This window comes from Phyllostomus hastatus, unplaced genomic scaffold (assembly GCF_019186645.2).
Source record: "Phyllostomus hastatus isolate PE091 unplaced genomic scaffold, TTU_PhHast_1.1 phas_scaffold_182, whole genome shotgun sequence".
NCBI lineage: Eukaryota > Metazoa > Chordata > Mammalia > Chiroptera > Phyllostomidae > Phyllostomus > Phyllostomus hastatus.
In genome coordinates this window covers 23219196-23240056 of record NW_025334013.1, presented here as the reverse complement: position 1 = coordinate 23240056, position 20861 = coordinate 23219196, and the positions used below count along the sequence as shown (strand labels likewise).

General features: G+C 42.9%; 1 protein-coding gene across 1 annotated transcript in view; it reads right to left on the bottom strand.

The window, feature by feature from the left end:
* Positions 1-584: 584 nt before the first annotated feature.
* AGO4 (argonaute RISC component 4) overlaps positions 585-20861 on the bottom strand; it is a 37663-nt gene continuing 17386 nt past the window's right edge. The window contains exons 13-18 of the mRNA XM_045858843.1: positions 20188-20347; positions 15731-16046; positions 15454-15588; positions 9624-9725; positions 9157-9356; positions 585-4431 (exon numbers count right to left, since the gene is read on the bottom strand). Of these exons, the coding sequence (XP_045714799.1) occupies positions 4323-4431; positions 9157-9356; positions 9624-9725; positions 15454-15588; positions 15731-16046; positions 20188-20347 (1022 nt within the window). The 3' untranslated portion in view covers positions 585-4322. The remainder of the gene's footprint in view (positions 4432-9156; positions 9357-9623; positions 9726-15453; positions 15589-15730; positions 16047-20187; positions 20348-20861) is intronic.

Sequence of the window (20861 nt, the reverse complement as noted above, 5' to 3'; positions counted from 1 at the left end):
GATAATGGATAAATATGGAAAGGGGGATTCTGCGCTGACAGAAAAAACAATTACTTGTAGTTAAGCTAGTGTACACAGGATTTGTCCCTTTGGTTAACTATAAATTCCCAGATGATAAAGGCCATAGTATGCAAATCTCTGTGTTATCCCTGGCATAACTTAACAAAAGGGCTTTGCTAGTGATAATTATTTCTTTTAAGACATGAGATTGGATAGCCCCAGGGTGAGTGAATTTGGGCAGCTCCTTGTCTAAAGTCAGCCACATAAAGTGTGTGGCCATATTGCTCTCTGAAGACAGCAGATTTTTCTCGAAACAACACTTTAATAGATCTTCACAGTAAGAGCTGTACCCCAGAACCCTGATGAATCTTGTAAAAGTTTTCATAGATGAAATGTTGTGGGAAGCTCTCCTAAAATTCCCAAATACAATTTCTAAAAACAAGGAGACCCAGGAGTTAAAAACACAAAGTTTCCCCATGTTATTCTTTCTCAATTTCTTAAATTGAGGACATTGTTTTTAAAAAGCAACCATGTGTATTGACATAACAGTATACTCCATATTTATTAGACAATTGACAAGAAAAACAACTTTTGGCACGTGAATGCCAATTTATTCTTTTTTGGACACATGAACACAAAATATCCCTGCAGGCCAAAAAAAAAATCACGAAATTTAAACAACCATCATCTTATCTCAACATGGGGATACCACCCTCCCTTAGTTTAGAAAGTACCTCGTATTGCTAGAGATATACATCCAGTCCAAATTCAATAAAATACATTTTAAAACATTACAGGTCTAACAATATAGAAACAAAAATTACACCATTAGTCAAATGAACAAATGCAAACATTTTCAGTCACTAGACATAGAAAGAGCATGAATATGTCAATAGCAAGGGATAAGAAAATGATTAATCAATAACAAGATCTTCCCTTTAATTTTACAAGGAAAAATCCTTGGAGTTGAAGCCGTATTGATACAATGCCCTCAGCCTCCACTTTCTTAAAATGAAAGCAGAGTTACCTCCTTGCTATTGAGCAAGAAAATCTTACAGCACATCCAACAAAGGGTCGCTAGGGCAGGGTGGAGAGGGTGAGCCTCGTTCAACAACAGGTTACCGATTCCCACCAGAAGGGTAGGTAGTTGAGCCAGGTAGCTAAGCTCTGATATAGGCTGGGCACCAGGTTCTAAAATACAGACCGTACAGAATATGTCTGCTTGTAAATCATCACCTTTGGAAGCAGCAAATAGAATTTACAGTAAGAATGAATATGTTCTGCCTGCCTCAACTAGCCGTGTTAAGCCAGCTGGTTCTGTTTATAAATTGCTCAGGGTTCAACAGCTAACAGGAAAACATAACTGGTTCAACATTTGGATCTTCACCGCTCTCTTAATGTCCCCGCACCTTGTCCCTACATAGTTACTCTTTAGCATTGCTACATTTAAATCTTTCACACTACATGACAAGTGCCTAAACAGGCTGCATTTTAAAAAACCAAGCATCCTAAACCTACTTCTAGTGAATGCACACCTCCCATTGATTGACACATGCATAACAATTCAGTCAGTCCAGAGGGTTACAAATTCAAATTGTCAGGCCCAATTAAAATTATGAATTCAGACTTGCTTGCAATAATACTGCTGCAACTCTGATTCTGCAGTGATTACTTTTTAAAGATTCACCCCTCAGCAAGTTTTTCCCCCCCAATAATCCTAGTTCTTCCATATTTCTTTCCTTTCCTCCAAAACAACAGTGTTGCACCCTTAAAGGTACTGTTTTCCTATAAAAATAGGCCTCCCGGCTTTTCCTCCACCACCACAGTCATTTGCCCCAGTGTACTAGGAATGACTGAGGTCATACAAACTGTAGAGTTCAAGGTTGAGCATACAGCCCAACTGCAGGCAAGTGAATCAGGGCTTCCAGGCACTCTGCCTTGCTCCCTGCTCCATTCATGCCAGGAGATGGTGAGAAGTGAAGCTTCTTCTGTGCGTTATGAACAAGCAAGCCCGAGGCACTCAAGTGCAGGTGTGGTGCCCGCTGGCCAGCCAGCCGGCCAGCCAGCCAGCCAGCCAGCCACCAAGAGTTCTTCACATCCTGGACTCCAGTGAGTCCTCCTCCTAAAAAAGCTTGTTTTTCCTCCTCATGGGTCCAGGGTGGCCATGCTGAAGGGTATTTTCTGTGCTCTCCCTGAACAGGTGTGAATAAAAGCAGTAGCCAGCCCCTCACCAGCATGTCCTGATTTGTAGTATCCAAGTGAGGTATTTGAAAAAAAGGAAAATCTTAAGAAATTAACATCTGCCATCTCTTCACTATGTTGTGCCTCAATTACAGAGCTTGCTTTCTTTCATCTCACTGTATGCAGAGAATAAGGATGTCTGCACCCATCTTAATGAGCTACAGAACTTGATATGCATCATACCAAAACTCTCAGAGACCAGTCCCAGCGAACACTGGTGGCGCCGCTGATCCACAGCATATAGAAATGTAAACTTCAATGTATTTACAAGCTTGTTTAAAAGACTGAAGAAAAACAGGGCTTGATATTGCTGGGATTTTGAGAAGGCTAGTTTAAAAGATTTGGACCGGCTAATGACTTCAAGCAAACACCCTTCACCATCAGATCCCGTGATTCCAGACAGAGGCGGCAAATTCGGTTCACCACATTGTGTCTATGTCTTCTCCAGGACCTTCCTCATCCATGTGGAGTGTGGCTCTGGGTCTCTTACCCACCTTTTCCAGCTCTTACTCCTGAGGTTCCAGGAGCGAGAACTACAAGTCAGTGAAATCTGGGCTGGGCAACACTGGCTGGAACCAGCAAGACTCTATGTAACTGTTGTCCATTCACAAAGTATTATCTATACTAAATACAAAATAGTTTTTCCCTACATTGTAACTAATGTTTGCTTTATATCACCTCCAGACGGACAAGAAATGAATCCTGGCTCCCTGTGAACAGAATCCAGAATCTATTCAGAAAAGAAAAAAATCAACCTTTCTATGAAGTTCTACTTTACTAAAAGGAAGAAAACCTCACCAAGTACATTTCAGGTTGAAAGAGAAGCACAGCATCTGCACTGCGAGTAAGTAGTTGTGTAACCTTGATTCCCAGGAAAAGGTTTTAAATGCTGGTACATTTTTGCAAGTTGCAGCATCACTCAATGTACCTTAAGGACTGGCAACGCCTATCCAGTAAGGAAGCATCCTGGTTCTAGCTTATTTTAAAACAAAGTGACAGGACACCAACAGTGACTATAAAACAGATAAAAAACAATTCTTTAAAAAGGCATGGAAATATATGTCTTTTCTGACTGATTTCAGGAATTGCCAGATTATGATTTATAAGAAATAGCTGATAAAATCATACCAAAATTTCATCTAGAAAACTCATTGTCGGGGGCGGGGGAAACGGAGTGAAGGGACCTTAAAAAATGTTTATTGCCAAAGTTAACTTTCTATGAGAAAAGTTTAAAAATCCCTTAGATCTGATAAACCACACAGCAGCATAAAATGGGCACTTTTGAAAACTCTGAAAAATACTAAGAGCTAATTGTTTTCAAAGAGGGGGAAAACATGAGAACTTTTTACCACGGCAGGGTTATCTGTCACTGCGACATGCATTACATCTGTTTGTGTTACACATTCATAAGAGTCGGCCAAATAAGAGAACTGCCTGTTTGAATCTGGAGCCAAATATAGTGCAATTGCCTGGCAGCCTGTACTTGCATCAGCACAAGACTGTAGGGATCATAAGATAAAGTAGTAAAACTAATAAAACTCTGTAAAACTTTCAAAAAATTAATGCTCGTTAAAGGCATATACAGTGGCAAAGTCAGAAATCTCCATTAAAAAGTCTATGGACCCACATAATTAAATAGTTACACTAAACTGAAGTAGATTGTTTGGTTTTTCTCTTCCACTGATACATACATCCCACTCGATGAATACAGAAAAAAGGAACAATCTTCTCTTATAAGACTAGAGGGATGCAGTGAACACCACAGCTAGCAAAATATTCCATAGAAACCTTTCTTGTAAAGTCCTTTAGAAAGTTCAGGCTGTTTAGCCTTTGCATGTTGAGGTAAAAATTCAGTCCAGTGCATCAGAAAAGACAATCTATGAATATCTACTACTTTTAAAAAATGGCTCAATTTTGTTGATGCATCAGACAGCGCTGCAAAGTATTAATTCAGTGCAACTATTCCGAGCTGCTGGTAGAAGATAAACTGAAGTCAACTTGGCTCTCTCTAGAGGCGGTAGGCATTTGAAACATTTTGAGGTTGCATGGGGTGCCACATTGGTGGAGTTCTTCTGAGACTCTCAGGCAAAATACATTGTGTGCTGGGTATCATGGTGGATCTGCACCGCTTTAGCCAAGGCCTGAGGATCTCGGCCATTGCTCTGTCCTGACACATGACTGCCTTCTGCACTGTAAAGAGAATAAAGCAAAATAAAAAAAATAAAAAAAACCAGATGTAACAAAAGACCATGTCAAACTTCAGATGTTTCAAATAGCATGAATAGTACTGGATTCAAGACCTTAGGCTCCAGCTGTGGTTTCTTAAATATTCGTAATGTCTCTATACACATCCGTTTGTTGAACTGAAAAATGCAATACCACTTATTTGTTGTAATACTCAAATAATATCTGCAAAGACCCAAATCCTTAACAGTGCCTCCATAAGGACTTCTACTGGCCATTATGTCTGGTTAACGCCTACTGGCCTTTAGGCTTTAGACAAATGTCATTTCCCCCAATGAAATCTTCCCTGACTGCAAAGTTCAGGCCAGAGCCACCTGGAACATACTTCCACAGAACACTCTACTTTTCTCCACTTGAAAGAAATGCAATTAAAATTAAATTATTAATTGGGTAATTATTTATTTCTTCTCTGGGACATAAACTCCAAGAAAGCAGGAACTTTGTCTTACTCACCATCTCTACTGTCTGGCACATAGTGCAGTCTCAATAAATATTTGTGGAATGAATGAATGGATTTTTGTGCCTAGCATGGGGCTGCAACATAGCAGATACTCAGCAAATGCTATTCTGCCACCAGTTCCTTCTTGTCTTCCCCTGACTAGCTATGTGACCTTGGACAAGTAACCACTCCTGTGAACTTCGGTCTTTTAGGGTAATAATAATGGCTTCTGAACAAACTTCTTAAGGGTACCAAGTGCTATAAAGGGTTTGGTAAAGTTTTTATAAAATTTATATTTTATTGATTATGCTATTACAGTTGTCCCATTTCCTCCCTTTATTCCCCTCCACCCTGCACACTCCCTCCCACCCACATTTCCCCCTTTTAGTTCATGTCCATGGGTCACACATATACATTCTTTGGCTTCTAAATTTCCCATACTATTCTTAACCACCCCCTATCTATTTTCTACCTACCATCTATGCTACTTATTCTCTGTACGTTTTCCCCCTCTCCTTCCCCACTGATAACCCTCCATGTGATCTCCATTTCTGTGGGTCTGTTCCTGTTCTAGTTGTTTGCTTAGTTTGCTTTTGGTTTTGTTTTAGGTGTGGTTGTTAATAACTGTGAGTTTGCTGTCATTTTACTGCACATGTTTTTATCTTCTTTTTCTTAGATAAGTGCCTTTAACATTTCATAAAATAAGGGCTTGGTGATAATGAAGTCCTTTAACTTGACCTTATCTGAGAAGCACTTTGTCTGCCCTTCCATTCTAAATGAAAGCTTTGCTGGATAGAGCAATCTGGGATATAGGTCCTTGCCTTTCATGACTTGGAATACTTCTTTCCAGCCCCTTCTTGCCTGCAAGGTCTCTTTTGAGAAATCAGCTGACAGTCTGATGGGAACTCCTTCATAGGTTACTGTCCCCTTATCTCTTGCTGCTTCTAGGATTCTCTCCTTCACTTTTACCTTCACTAATGTAATTACGATGTGCTTTGGTGTGCTTCTTCTTGGGTCCAACTTCTTTGGGACTCTCTGAGCTTCCTGGACTTCCTGGAAGTCTATTTCCCTTGCCAGATTGGGGAAGTTCTCCTTCATTATTTGTTCAAATAAATTTTCAATTTCTTGCTCTTCCTCTTCTCCTTCTGGCGCCCCTATAATTCAGATGTTGGAACATTTAAAGATGTCCTGGAGGTCCCCAAGACTCTCCTCATTTTTTTGAATTCTTATTTCTTCATTCTTTTCTGGTTGAATATTTCTTTCTTCTTTCTGATCCACCCCATTGATTAGAGGCCTGGTTTCCTTCCCATCACTATTGATTCCCTGTACATTTTCCTTTATTTCACTTAGTGTAGCCTTCATTTTTTCATCTAATTTGCGACCAAATTCAACCAATTCTGTGAGCATCCTGATCACCAGTGCTTTGAACTGTGCATCTGATAGGCTGGCTATCTCAGTCACTTAAAAGTACTGACTCTGGGGCTTTCAATTCCGTTTGAGCCATCTTTTTTTTTCCCCCCTTTGGTCTGTTCCTGTATGAGGGGCGGAACCTACGGTGTTCACCAGGGTAGGGCACCTCAGTCGCTGGGTTGTGACGCTGTGTGCGGGGGCCAGGTCCAGGTCTGAGAGGGAACAATGGCGCTTGCTCAGCTCTCCATCGGACCTTGGTCCCTTCTGCCACTTCCCCTGAGCAAACTGGGCCCCTCTGGTGCCAATTCCCACATGGGTGGGCTTGTGCACCCTGTGGGACTTTCCAAGGACCTCTCCTGTGAGGCTGGGAGTCTCTCCCTGAGCCTCAGCCCCCCACAGGGTTTTCAATCAGTGTTGCAAGGCTCTATTTCCCAGCGCTGGGATCCTGGGTTGCACTCAGTGTCTTGCTTCACAATTGCTGCCTTGCTGGGTCTGCCGTTTGCCACCCCTTGGCTGGGGTCTGCCAGCTGCCACTTGTGCACTCAGCGTTCGCCCCCTGCGGTCTTGCACCCCCCAGAAGCCTTACAGCTCTGGTCCCAATGCTCTCCATGCTGGGACCTGCGCCTGGCTGCCCAACTCCGCCCCTCCTACTGGTCTGGATGAACTGGTCTATTTTAACTCCTTGGTTGTCCGACTTCCATACAATTTTCTGTCAGTTCTGGTTGTTATTCTGCTTCTAAATTGTCGTTGTCCCTATCTTGGTTGTGCGAGGAGGCACAGTATGTCTACCTATGCCTCCATCTTGGCCGGAAGTTTTAATGTGCTCTTTCATCTGGGCCATTTTTTTTTTCTTGGCGCACCTGCTACATATAAGGGGCGGAGCCTTAGGCGTTCACCAGGGCGGGGTAATGCACGTCGCCCGGTTGTGATGCTATAAGTGGGGAAGGGGTGGAGAAGGAACAATGGCGCTTGCTCCGCTCTCTGCCGGTTTTTAGTCACTTCCGCCACTTCCTAAGCACACTGGGCCCTTCTGGTGCTGATTCCTGTGTGAGTGGGCTTGTGTATGTTCTAGGACCCTCTGGGTCTCTCCAACGAACTCTCCTGTGAGGCTGGGAGTTTCTCCCACTGACACTTCAACACCCACAGGTGTTTTTAATGGGTGTTTTGAGGCTTTATTTCCCCGCGCTGGGGCCCCGGGTTGCGAGGTGTGTCTCGCTCCCCAGGTGTTCCTCCCAGTTTATCTGCACATGAATGTGGGACCACCTGCTCCACCGGCCGCAGCCTTGCTGGTCCGCCAGCTGCCGCCTTGACCGCCCCGCTCCACAATCCACCTCTTCCCTGGGTCCTCCACCTTGCGGCGAGTCCTCTCCACCCGGCGGCGGTCTCCGCCCGTCCTGTCAGTCTGGATGGATGCTGCTTCTTTAACTCCTTGGTTGTCGGACTTCCATACAGCTTGATTTTCTGTCAGTTCTGGTTGTTTTTTGTTTTTAAATTGTTGGTGTCCTTCTTTGGTTGTGCGAAGAGGCACAGTGTGTCTGCTTACGCCTCCATCTTGGCCAGAAATCTGGGCTTGGTAAATTTTAAGTCATCATCCCTCTTCTGACTTCTCTCACCCACTCACACCCAATTAACTCTTAAGTACTATCTATTTTATCCCAGGAATAGCTTTTTACATTTAACAAAGACAATCTTGCTCTAACATACTTTTCTAACTTTATGCCTGCTTGTCCCCTTTCATATGTTCCAGCCAAAGAAAACTTGCTATTGTCCAAACATGTCACTTGCTTTCTCTTCTTTGTGTCCATTGTTCCCTCTGCCTGGAAAATCCCTTTCTCTTCCTTGCAGAGCCAAATCCTTCTGGGCCAGCTATGAAATCTCCAACAGCCTTTCCCCTGATGTCCCTTTGCACGCTCACCTATCCTGCTTTGAGTTAATTGTCAGTTCTATTCTTCCCGTGCCATCTCCCGTACTGAAACATCCCAGGAAACATGTCTTCTTCATCTTAGTAATTTTAGTACTTAGGGCCGTGCTGGGCACAAAGTCAGTATCTAACAAATGTGTTGAATGAATGAATATATATTACAGAAAGGAGGGTACAAAGTCACAGCTGGGCATTTTCCATAATAGTGTGTTTCCAACCCTTACAGAAATAGATTTGCAGTGGAATGTCTACTATTTAACAGTATTTAGCAGCTGAATTGAGACTTGGGGAAGAGCCCAGAAACTGCTGTACTTCACAGATGGTCATTTGGAAAAGAAAATGACTGCAGAGAGCTTGTTTAGTTATTTAATAGTAGCTCAGTCTGACTCTCTTGAGATCCCTATTTGGAGGTGAGAATGGTAGGGCACACCTCCTCTCCCACACACACACCCAGGTTTACTCTAGTGCATTCTTCCAGACTGTGCTGAAAGCCAAGTGAACAGTTCAAGACTTTCACTTGTATGCACTGGAATCCACAGACCTGTGAGTGACTCTGTTGATTGGAGTCAAGGTACTGTGCTGGCCACCTTCTGAGGCTCCTCATGACCAGAGCTAAACTAAAATGCACTTGGCTCTATGGGAAAACCACAGGCAACTGCAAATCAGACTGCTTTCCTTGGGCAGGCTTTAGACACACCATACAAGTAAGTATAAACAGGCCCAAGCACTTCTTGGACCAAAAGTCACCTTATAAACTCTCAAAGGCACATGCAATTTTAGTCACTGCTTGTAACTGAAACTGTAAAAGGAAGAGTAACTCTTAAAAAGTTTACTATAGCAGCTCATTTTTTTTTTAACATCCTGCTTCACACAGGGATTTTCCTGTGCCTGAGAAACTTGCCTGTCATGATCTTTATCCACCAGGTGATACCTTGCTCTGAATGCTACAAGCCGGGCATAATATGCAGGGGCTGGAATAGAGACTGAGCGTGTACACCGCACATAGGTGTGACATAGCTGGTAAGTCAGTAGCTGGAGCTCATCTGCGGTGAAGCAGTTGTCATCCCACAAGACCTGGTAATGTGAAGGACGACTGGTTCCCTGGAGAGAGAGTTTTATGATTAATATATTTCTGACATGGGCTGACTACCAGAGAGAAGGACTGAAATCTACTCCTTACACTCAGAAGTATCCTTGCCTGGCACACTTACCAACAGATACCTAGACCAAAAGATAACAGTTCTAGGACACAAGCATTAACTAAGCTATGCACATCCCAGTGTATAATAACAAGTCCATTCAAGTTAGTTGCTGAATTTGCAAGCATCTCCTTATCAAGTCAAAGATCTGGACCAGCTTCCAAATTACCTGAATTCCTGCATGACTACAGAGGTAAAAGTCAAACTCAGATGGATGTGTGATGGTGCTATCCACGGTGGTGCCTGCTGGTACATTGCCACTTTTACCCACCTACCAAAAAAAAAAAGTGTAATTAGTCACCAGTGTGTCAAGTGAGCTCAGGCTGTTTCTCTTTTATGTTAATTGGTAACAAGTTAGTAAGCTGCTCCAGCAAACCAGTTCAATTCAAGATGTTGAACTTTCTATAACTTTCCCTTAGCCTAACCATTTCATCCCTAAGTACTTTCTTAAACAATACTGCATGGTTTCTCTAGGGAAATCCAGACAAAGAATTATTCTATCAGTGCCTTTGGGCTAAATTTCTGTCCTCTATTTACAGGTGAAACATTGATCTGTTCACAGAAAGAAAAAAGACATTTAAGATGGGGAAGCTTCCTTAGAAAAATCACTTTTAACCCTTACTTGGAATTTTAAAAAAACCTACAGCATGCAATAAAAGTGAAGATAAAGAAATCTCTGAACTGGTCCAACAAAGTATATTTTCAGGGAGTCAAGAGGAAAAAGACACCAGCATAGCGTTCTCAGGAAGAGCACACTGCAATGTAAATTGGGAAACCAGAGTTGCAGCTCTCTGTCTCGCCTTGCAACTGTGTGCACTGAACAAAGCATAATAATAGCTTTGGGCCACAATCTCATCAGCTACAAAATTAGGCAATGATCTCTTACACTTAAAAAGTTCTGAAGTTCTTCTATGGCCAAAACTCTAAAATCAAACTTTTAAAAAAGTAGGAGACCTTCAGAAATGCATTTCAAGGAAAGAAATTAAATCTTGTTATTTGGTCAATTTTCATCCTTTTCTGCTGCACAGCAGGGTTCCATATGAGGAATTTTATTTAGCATCTAGGCATAAATTTGATGAGAGTTTATCTGGCTCCATTCTACCTGTTGTTACCTTTAGCTGAGGACCATACACCAATGCATCTATGCCCTATATCTATGATACACCAATGCATACAAGAACATCTATGAGTATAGAAAAGTCTCACTCCATCAAATTCAGGTGTGAACTTGGGTTCCTAGCAGAACAAGAGGAGATGTAACTGAGTTAAAAATAGTTCTAGCACTCTTTCCCAAAATGTGTTCTTTAGGAATATTAGTCCTGCAGGATGTATTTGGGTGTTTTATGGTCAAACAAATTTGTGAAATACTGAGTTAACCCAAATTTTAAAAGGCTTTTCCATTATATAGCTTCTCAGAACCTTTATTTAATGAGGTATAATTTTTAAGAGGGAGATGGAGTATGTAGCATTTCCCAAACTTATTGGACCACAGAATCTCTTCTTTTTAAAATCTCTTGGAATCTATAAATGAGAACCTGAAGAGATGATGCCCTGGGAAAAAGGTGATCCAGGCATGTTCCAGTCAATAATTATCACTTGAGCACCCACCTGCAGGGCTGTGCAGATGTTGGGGAAGAGAGACAGAGCCACAGAGAGAACTAATGAACACGCCTTCCTGTCTTTCATGGAAACTATATATAATGAACTGCAAAGATACGTGATCAGGGCATTATGGAAGGCACTGGGAAAACCTGGAGGGAGGAAATCGTGGAGTCATACCTTAAATGCAGCAGTTGAAAGGGGGAGGATGGGATAAAAACAGGAAACTCTCCAAATATCCCCTCAAGATAGGAATGGATAAATAAAGTGTTGTTCATCCATACCATGAAACAATACTCAGCAATAGAAAGGAACAAACTGCTGATCCATACGAAACCTTGGATGAATCTCAAGTGCATTATGCTAAGTAAAAGAAGCCAGGCTCCAAAGCTGTGGAAATCCATTTCTATGACATTCTGGAAAAAACAAAACTCCAGGGGGAGAATCCATACCGGCGATCACCAGGGGCTGTAGGTACGGGGAAGGACTGAGTACGGAAGGGCACGAGAGAACCTGAGGGTGCGACTGCTCTATGTCTTTATTGAGGTGATGGCTCTACAGCTACATGCATTTGTCAAAACTTGCACAACAGTACACTGAAAAGGGCAAATTTTACTGTATCTGTATTATACTTTATTTTTTTTTTAAATGGAAAACATAAGGGGGCTGGGATGGACGTGGTCATTCCAGGGATAAAAATGCACAGATTACACGGGGAACAGAAGGTCGACGAGGGCATGGTGAAAGATGAAATGAAAGTGTTACGTTCTGACTACTGGGGACAACACTGAACAGCACAGGAGAGCATTCAGTGGGCAGTGGGGACATGTGCAGAGTTTTGACCAGTGGAGTGGCAGGGTACGATCTGTACCGTAAAAACCTAGCCTTGAGAGCAGGCAGAGGGCGCATTTGCAGAGGAATGGAGACAGGGAGATCCCTAGGAGTCTCCCACAAAACAGAGGACTTCTGCCTAGGGTACAGGGAGCAGCACACAGGAGGAAGCATTGAGACCAGAGATTCAGGGCAGAACAGAAGACTCTTTGACCAACTGGATTTGGGGGGACAGGAAAGGAGGAGAAGAATTTAAAGACAATTCTGAAATGTCTAGCTTGGCTCACTTAATATACAGTAATGCCAAGTAACAGAAGAAAAAGAAGATGGGGGAGGAACAGGTTTTGGATGAGGATAACACAGCGAGTAAAAGGTTTAGACGTGTTTTGCTTGAAACGCCTATGGCAGATTGTATCACGCATGCCAAATATCCTGTGCCCCTCCCTGGAGGAGGATTATACTTCCCCACCCAATTAACTCAGGAGTGGCCATGTCACTTGCGTTGGCAGATAAAATGTGGCCTGAAATGTGTTACTTCTGGGCAGAAGCTTTAAGAGCCAGCACATGGCTTGTCCTGTATCTTTTTTCCCCTCTGCGACAATGACTGGCAATGTTCCAGATAGATGTTTCTCTGTCAGCTTAGGTTCTAAAGGGAGGACAGCAGGGTCACAGCTGCTGCAGACAGTCACAGTGAGTGTGTAATGTGAGCAAGAAATAAATCTTTGTAAGCCACTCTGACTTTTGTGCATGGCCTAGCCTCTCTTGACTGACACAATGCCTACAGAGCAAATAAGGAAAGTTGTCTGGTAGATATTTGGAAGTGCAAGTTGGGAGCTGCACAGGAAAGTTTGGAGCTGGAAATAGAGATTTAGGAAACTTATGAGCAAATGAGTGAATCCAGAGAAGCGGGTGAGATGGAAGGGAGTTGAAGTTGAGAAGAAAAAGAAGGGGGAAATGGCAAGAAACACCACAGAGGAGGAGGAAGAGTCGAAGAAAGCTTGATGATGGAGGTGGGTGGTGAACCTGGGTGGTCACATTGCTGAGGCCAAAGAAGGCGAACATCGTCAGTGCGGCAAAGAGGGCAGCGAGAAGCTTTGAAAAGGTGTCGCTGGATTCCAAATGGGGTAGTCATGAAGAGAGCCACCTTACTGGGGTCATTGCAGTCAGAGTCAGGCTACAGAGAACTACACACAGTAGGACGTGAGGAGGCACAGAGAGAGTCAAGTCATTTTCTTCCTAAAGTCTGGTCAGGAAAGGAAAGAAAGATAAGGTGGCAGGTAGACCGACAGAGAAGCAGAGGGAAGAGAAGCTTATTTGGGTGACTACGGAAGAGTTAAGAAACTTGACAGGGCGAGGAGATGGAGGCCGACTAATGGGAAAGATGGAAATTTTGGAAAATAAAGGGTGATTAATGCAGTGAGGTGCTGGAGAAGGCAGAAAGCAGGAGGAACAAAGGCACAAGTAGGGGAAAAAAGCTTAGGTGGAGAAATTAGCCTCTGAGGTGTGAGGAAGAAGATAAGAAACATCAGATTTAACTAAATTTGAAAGTAGAGGAAAGGATGCCAAGAAAATTCGTGCCTGTCTAGATTGTTTTCTGAGGGAAATGGAAGGTTGTTCTACTGTTGGCAATGTAAATTGTTGGCAGGGAAGGCATCACAGATAGGGCTGGAGGGCTGAGGAAAATACAAAGATTTGGAACAGATGCAGTAGGGAATAAAATAAATAAAAAGACTGCAATCTCAAAGACCTGGCTGAGATTTGTTATTATGAATTTGTAATACAGGTAATTATTAAGTGACTTTTTTCTTTAAAGATTTTATTTATTTATTTTTAGACAGAGGGGGTGGGAGGGAGAAAGAGAGGGAGAGAAACATCGATGTGTGGTTGCTTCTCACATGCCCCCCACTGGGGACCTGGTCCACAACCCAGGCATGTGCCCTGGCTGGAAATCAAACTGGTGACGCTTTGGTTTGCAGGTCGGGGCTCAATCCACTGAGCCACACCAGCCAGGGCACAAGTACCTTTTTTTCTTCAGCAATCTCTATCAGCCTCAGAGTAAACCAAAGGAAATGGGCAAGTGGACTGGTTCAGAGCTGGAGATCAGCAGGAGGCATGTTCAGAGAACTGAAGCTGTTTATGTGTGTGAGGGGTGCCAAGCAGACCAAGGACTGGGACTCTCAGTCTTGAAAGGTTAGGAGTGACACGGCACAGGAAAGAGCAAAACTGTGAGGTAGCCTGAGGTTTCAGAAAGATAACCCAGGCCCAAAAGCTACGTGAAGAGCAAGCTGACAGAGGGATGGAAAGGTGATAGTGCACTTAAAGAGGGGGTGGCAGGATGTTTTGTGCCCAAAGATCGTGCAAGAGTTCAGAGAGTGTATTTGCAGCGGAGTCTAAGAAGTACTACTGAGTCAGGGTTCAGGCCGTTTATAGGGCAGCACTTTGAACCTGAGCTGACTGGTGGACCTGCAGCCCCAAGGAGAAAACCCTGAGTTCTCTATTCTGAAATGATTTAGAAAACAGAAACAGCTCAGACTTGGAGTAGAGGCAAAAACTAAGGACACACTAGAAAACAGTGGGAGTGACCCACAAGATCACATCGTTAGACAACAGAGAGAACTGGTCTCCCTGGGGGTGGATCAGGGAGGGCCTGGAAAACATGAAGTAATGCCATAAAAATATCATAAAAGCAAAGTCATCCACTACCGCGTGCTCACCTGGTTTACACATAAATGTAAGATTATAAATAGACACATTACACAAAATGCCTCTTATCAAGTGCTGGGAACTTTACCGCAGATTAACATTCATGTATTCATCTAGTCCTTACAACAACCCTGTGACATAGGTATTGTTGTTTTTTTTTTTTTAAGATTTTATTTATTTATTTTAGAGAGATAGGGAAGGGAGGGAGAAAGAGAGGCAGTGAAACATCAGTGTGTGGTTGCCTCTAGCACACCCCATACTGGGAATATGGCCTGCAACCCAGGGATGTGCCCTGACTGGGAATCAAACTGGTGATGCTTTGGGTCACAGGCCTGCGCTCAATCTACTGAGCTATACCAGCCAGGGCCGGTCTTGTTCTTAATACATTTTACAGTTGAGAACATTATGGCTTAGAGAAGTTAAGCAACCTGCCCATGGTTAGTAAGTGTGACATCATAAGTGTTCCAAGTCTGTATCCTGAGAATCCTCTGCACTGATATAAAAATCATTTAGGAGATAAATTCTTCTTTGTACCCTAGACCCATGCCTAAGGCACTGGCAGCAAAAAGTAGCAAGTGGCAATAAAGTCCAAACAGACAACCGAGCCCTATGAAGTTTGCCTATATCACCCTAGTGGACCTGGCATGTTTTTCTGACCTCTCTCCTAAAAACTTTAGAAATAAGACAACTATTCAGTCTCGAAACCTGTATTCTTCAGAATTAGTCACCTAAGATTAATTGTAATTGGTTTAGTTACTGAATTATTATTAGGCACTTCTGCTTTTAGGAAAAGAATTATATATATGCCCACTCAAAAACCACACTTACTTGTATCAAATAATGAAGCTTATCCTATATTTCCTTACCCTTTCTGTTTTATCTGCACAGAAGAGTCGTGTGTGATGTCTTTTCTGCACCACAATGTAGGTTATTCCTGGCCGGTAATCTTCCTCCAAGCTAATACATGCCTTTCGAATTGCTATTAGTTCTGGCCAAGCTACCTAGGAGTTACAAATGGAATGACATTTAATTGAGAACTCACCTTGTGTCTCTCAGATCTAATTTACCCGGAGTGGCCGATGAAAGGAGGCTCGGTCAGACAGCCAGAAGCCCCAAAAGGCAACTATGGGACAACAAGAGTACCTGTTTCATCTGTCCCTCGGACACCCCTCCACGGTAATAGATGATCCGTGTGGGTTTGAAGCGTGTGGATTTGTAGAACTGGATCAGCAGCTCCCGAACCATGTTAGTAAGGTCCTGGATTACTTCCTGACTATACAGGAGTTCCTGGGAGATCTCCTGGCGGGAAGTCTGCACCCGAACAGTTGCACAGTACCGGCTGGGGTGGCCGTCCATGCTGCCAACAACAGCAGCAATGGAAGGCTTCTTCCCATCCCCTGCAGGGGGGTGCGTGACATCTGCTCCTAGGAAGATGACGGGCTGCTGGAACACCGATGGCCTGCTCAGATTGAAAAAGACATTGCCACTCAGATACACAGACGAAAATGTTTGGGTTTGGCAAGCTTACTGGATACAATCACAGACATAATCTTATAGGAGAGAATAAAGACTTGTGCCCAGTGGGAGAGGGCTCTAAGGCCCACTGTGTTTATGTGCCACCCAGTACGGTGAGTCTGAATTGACTACAGAAATCAACATGGCTCTTCTGTAAACGGTAGGAAGGGAAGAATTAAAAATGAGGACCCAACTCAAATTTAATGAAATCTCTATGTGTAAAGGGAAAATTTTCTCTGAACAGGCTTTCTTGGGATCCTGGGATTTTTCTTTTCTTCTTCTTTCTTTAATCCTCACTTGAGGATATACTTACTGGTTTTAGAGAGCGGGGAAGGGAAGGAGAGAAACACTGATGTGAGAGAGAAGCAGATCAGTTGCCTCTCCTATTTGCCCCAACCAGGGAAGGAACCCACAGTCTAGGTATGTGCCCTGAACAGGAATCGAACCCGTGACTTTCAGTTTGTGGGACAACACTCCAACCAACTAAACCATAGCAACCAGGGCAAGATCCTAAGATTTCTTACAATGGATACAGAACTGCAGAATGTATATGGAACTGGGATCAAGCCCCCAATTATTTTTAGAATGTGAGACCTAGGAAAGAGAATCAAGTCTATCTCCTTCTCTATTTATTGTTACTTACAGTACTTATCACTTACCCTACACACTTTATTTATTTTATTTATTGTGCACACACATACACACATGAATGTAAGCTCCACAGGGCACTGCTGTGTCCCTTGAGCCTAGAACACTACTAGCTCACAGTTGATACTCAATAAATATTTGTTGAAAGAATGAATTTATTTATTTGGCCCTGATTTTTCTATCCAGGGATCAAGGAAAAAATACCATGCATGCTTCTCCGGTAAATTTTTAAAAGTAGGATTCTTAAAGAATAATCTAGGAGGCATTCCAAGTTAGAAAATCTCATGTAAAGGTACTAAGGATGTAATAGGCACTAAAGAATAGGTACCTTCATGAGGGCAGAGGCTATATTGTATTTCTTTTTTTAAAATTGATTTTAAGTGATAATGGGGATACCTACTGGGAGGAGCCATAAGAAAGCTTGATAAAGTTCTGGAAATGTTCTATATCTTAACCTGGATGGTGCTTACAGGAGTGTGCGTGTAAATAAGAAAAAGCAGTCAAGGCTTCTTCTGGTCAAGATGGTGGGGTAGGTAAACGTGGTACTCAGACCCTCCCACAACCACATCAAAATTACAACTAAACTAGACAACAGCCATCATTAAGAACCACCTATAATCCAGTTGAATGGAAGTTCTACAAGTAAGGGTATAAGAAAAAGCCACATCAAGACTGGTAGGAGGACAGAGATGAGGAAAGAGGTGGTCCTACATCCACATGTGGTGGATGACAACCAGGAGGGATATCTCGGCTGTGGAGGTCCACCCCTGGGGAGTACCAGACCCCCAAATCCAGGATTCCAGTGCCAGGAAGAGAAGTCCCCATAATTTCTGGCTATAAGAACCAGCAGGGATTGTTGTTGAGTAAGGCTAAGGGTTTCTGGAGTCCCAGGAAGTTCCTCTTAAAGGGCCCAAACATGAATTTACTCGGACTTATTCATCCAACCTCCACCACTGGGGAAGCAGCTCAAAAGGAACCAGGACATATAGGGAGGAATTGAATTGTCTGGCATCAGAGTGAGACCTGGAGGGGCACCTTTCTCCCAGATAGAAGTACTGGCAGAGACCATTGTTCCTTTCCTGAGTCCTTCCCCCACAGAGCTGGCAGCCCAGGGCCATAACTGAATCTCCATCAACCTGGCTCATACTGTTTGCTCCACCTTGGTGATTCCCTGAGATCTCACCCCACCCAACTTTGATCACTTTGTAGTTCATGCCAGGTGGTCCTAGACAGGACACAGGTGGTGGCTGACCTTGCACTGCACTTTCTTGGAGGTCCCAGAGCCAGCATGCCCAGTGGACAGCTTCAGACTACATCAAAGCACCAAAAAACCTCCTCCACAAGGGACACACTCAGGAGGCGGATTCAGTGGGCACCAGAGCCCTGCTGAAGTGAGTTCTGCTCCATGGGGTGGGCCCCTGCACAGCTAATTCTCTGTGGTGGCTGAAACCAGTCCCTGTAGGTGATGTGCCTGGGGCTAAATCCCTCCCATTGATGCTTCATCAGCAATCAAAGCTCAACGACAACAGGAGAGTATACACAGCCCACATGGTGGGGGGGTACACGTAGAGGGCTCGCTTGGGTGAATAGGGAGGCAGTACCAATGGACCCCACAGGACACCTACTACATTAGGCCACTCTACCAAGCCCAGGAGATGTAGAAGCTCTACCTCGAAACAAATACAGGGAGGCTGCCAAAATAAGGAGGCAAAGTAATATGAAAGAACAGAACAAAATTCCAGAAAAGAACTAAACAAAATGGAGACCAATAATCTAACAGATGCAGAGTTTAGAGCACTGGTTATAAGGATGCTAAGGGAACTTAGTGAGAACTTCAACAGCATAAAAAAGGACATGGAAACCATAAAAAATAACCAGTTAGAAATGAGGCTAACAGAAATGAAGGTTAATTTACAGGAAATTAACAGTAGAGTATATGAAGACAAAAATCAAATCAGCAATTTGGAAGATAAGAAAGCAAAAAATACCCAATCAGAACAGCAAAAAGAAAAAATAATCCAAAAAAATGAGGATAGTGTAAGAAGCCTCTGGGACTACTTCAAGCGTACCAATATTTGCATCATGGGGGTGCTGGAAGAAGAGAGGGAGTAAGAAATTGAGATCCTATCTGAAAAAATAATGCCAGAAAACTTCCCTAACCTGGTGAAGGAAATAGACATCTAAGTCCAGGAAAGGCAGAGTCCCAAACATGATGGATCCAAAGAGGACACCAAGACATACCATAATTAAAATGCCAAAAGTTAAAGATAAGTAGAGAATCTTAAAAACAGCGATAGAAAAGCAATTAGTTACCTCTAAGGGAGCTCCCATAAAACAGTCAGCTGATTCCTCAACAGAAACTTTGTAGGCCAGAAAGGATTAGCAAGTAATATTCAAAGTGGTGAAAAGCAAGGACCTATGACCAAGATTACTCTACCCAGCAAAGCTTAATTTAGAATCCAAGGATGCACAAAGAGCTTCCCAGACAAGGAAAAGCTAAAAGAAGTTCCTCACCACCAAACTAGTATTACATGAAATGTTAAAGGTCTTCTTTAAGAAGAAGAAAAAAATAAAAAAATATGAACATCAAAATGGCAATACATATCTATCAACAATTGAATCTAAAAAACAAAATAAATGAACAAGCAGAGAGAAGCAGAAAATATTCTCTGTATCTATATCCATAGAATATTTTGACAGTTACCAGATGGGAGAGGGGTTGGGGGCATAGGTGAAAAAGGTAAAGGAATTAAGTACAAATTGGTAGTTACAGAATAGTCATGGGGATGTAAAGTACAGCATAAGGAATACAGTCAATAATGTTCTAAGCCCTGGCTGGTGCAGCTCAGTGGATTAAGTGATGACCTGTGGACCAAAGGGTCACCAATCTGATTCCCAGTCCGGGCACATGCCTAGGTTGTGGGCCAGATCCCCAGTAGGGGGTGTGTGAGAGGTAACCACACATTGATGTTTCTCTCCCTCTCTTTCTCCTTCCCTTTCCCTCTCTCTAAAAATAAATAAAACCTTTTTAAAAAAAGAAAAACTTTATATATATATATATATAAAGAAAGAAAAGTTGGCCCTGGCTGGTGTGGCACAGTGGGTTGAGCACTGGCCTGCAAACCGAAAGGTTGAAAGGTCGCTGGTTTGATTACCAGTCAGGGCATACGCCAGGGTTGTGGGCCAGGTGCTCTGCTGGGGGTTTGCAAGAGGCAATTGATCAATGCTTCTCTCGCACATGGATGTTTTCTCCCTCTCTTTCTCCCTCCCTTCCCCTCTGTCTAAAAAATAAACAAAACTCTTTTTAAAAAAGAAAGAAAATTGAAAAATAAAGAAAAAGTAATCAAGATGCATACTTGAGATTTGTGTGCTTTACTGTAAATTATGTAAGTTAGAGCTTAATAAAAAAGTGGGAAAAACAGAGTTCAGAATCTTACCTTTGATGAGGTACAAGCACGTTGTTAATTCCTCCAAGCTTTGCATTTATCTTCAGGCAAAGGTTGGAAAGAGTCTGGGGTGAGGTCTTCACTACATTTTTTACCTGGACACATTGCGTGGCCATACCCAGGAGGGTATCCCCAACACGTTTCACCTCCGCTACAAAAATAATTAATTGATTTTTTAAATGTTTAAATATTTTCTTAATTACTAAGAGTAGAGGGGAAAATCTATACTGACATTTACAGAGTGCCTACTATATACTGTACACGGTGCTAGATGCTTTTCTTGTGTGGTGTTTTTCATTTGCTAAACCCCAGGGCATTTTTTTTTTTCAGTTTGGATAGGACATCTCCCACCCCCTTCCTTCTCTCCCAAAGGCCTTTATTTGTTTTCCAGTTTTATAAGTACCTCCCGCTAACTGATTGTGCCACTGGAGCTCCAGTGTTTTTAAATTTTAATTTATTGATGTTTAGAGAGAAAGGAAAGGAGAGAGAGAGTGAGAGACATCAACTGGTTGTTCCACTTATTTATGCATTCATTGGTTGCTTCTTGTATGTGCCCTGACCAGGGATTGAACCCACAACCTTGGCATATCAAGATGATGCTCTAACCAATCAAGATGATGCTCTAACCAACTGAGCTACACAGCCAGGGCCAGGCCTTTAAACTA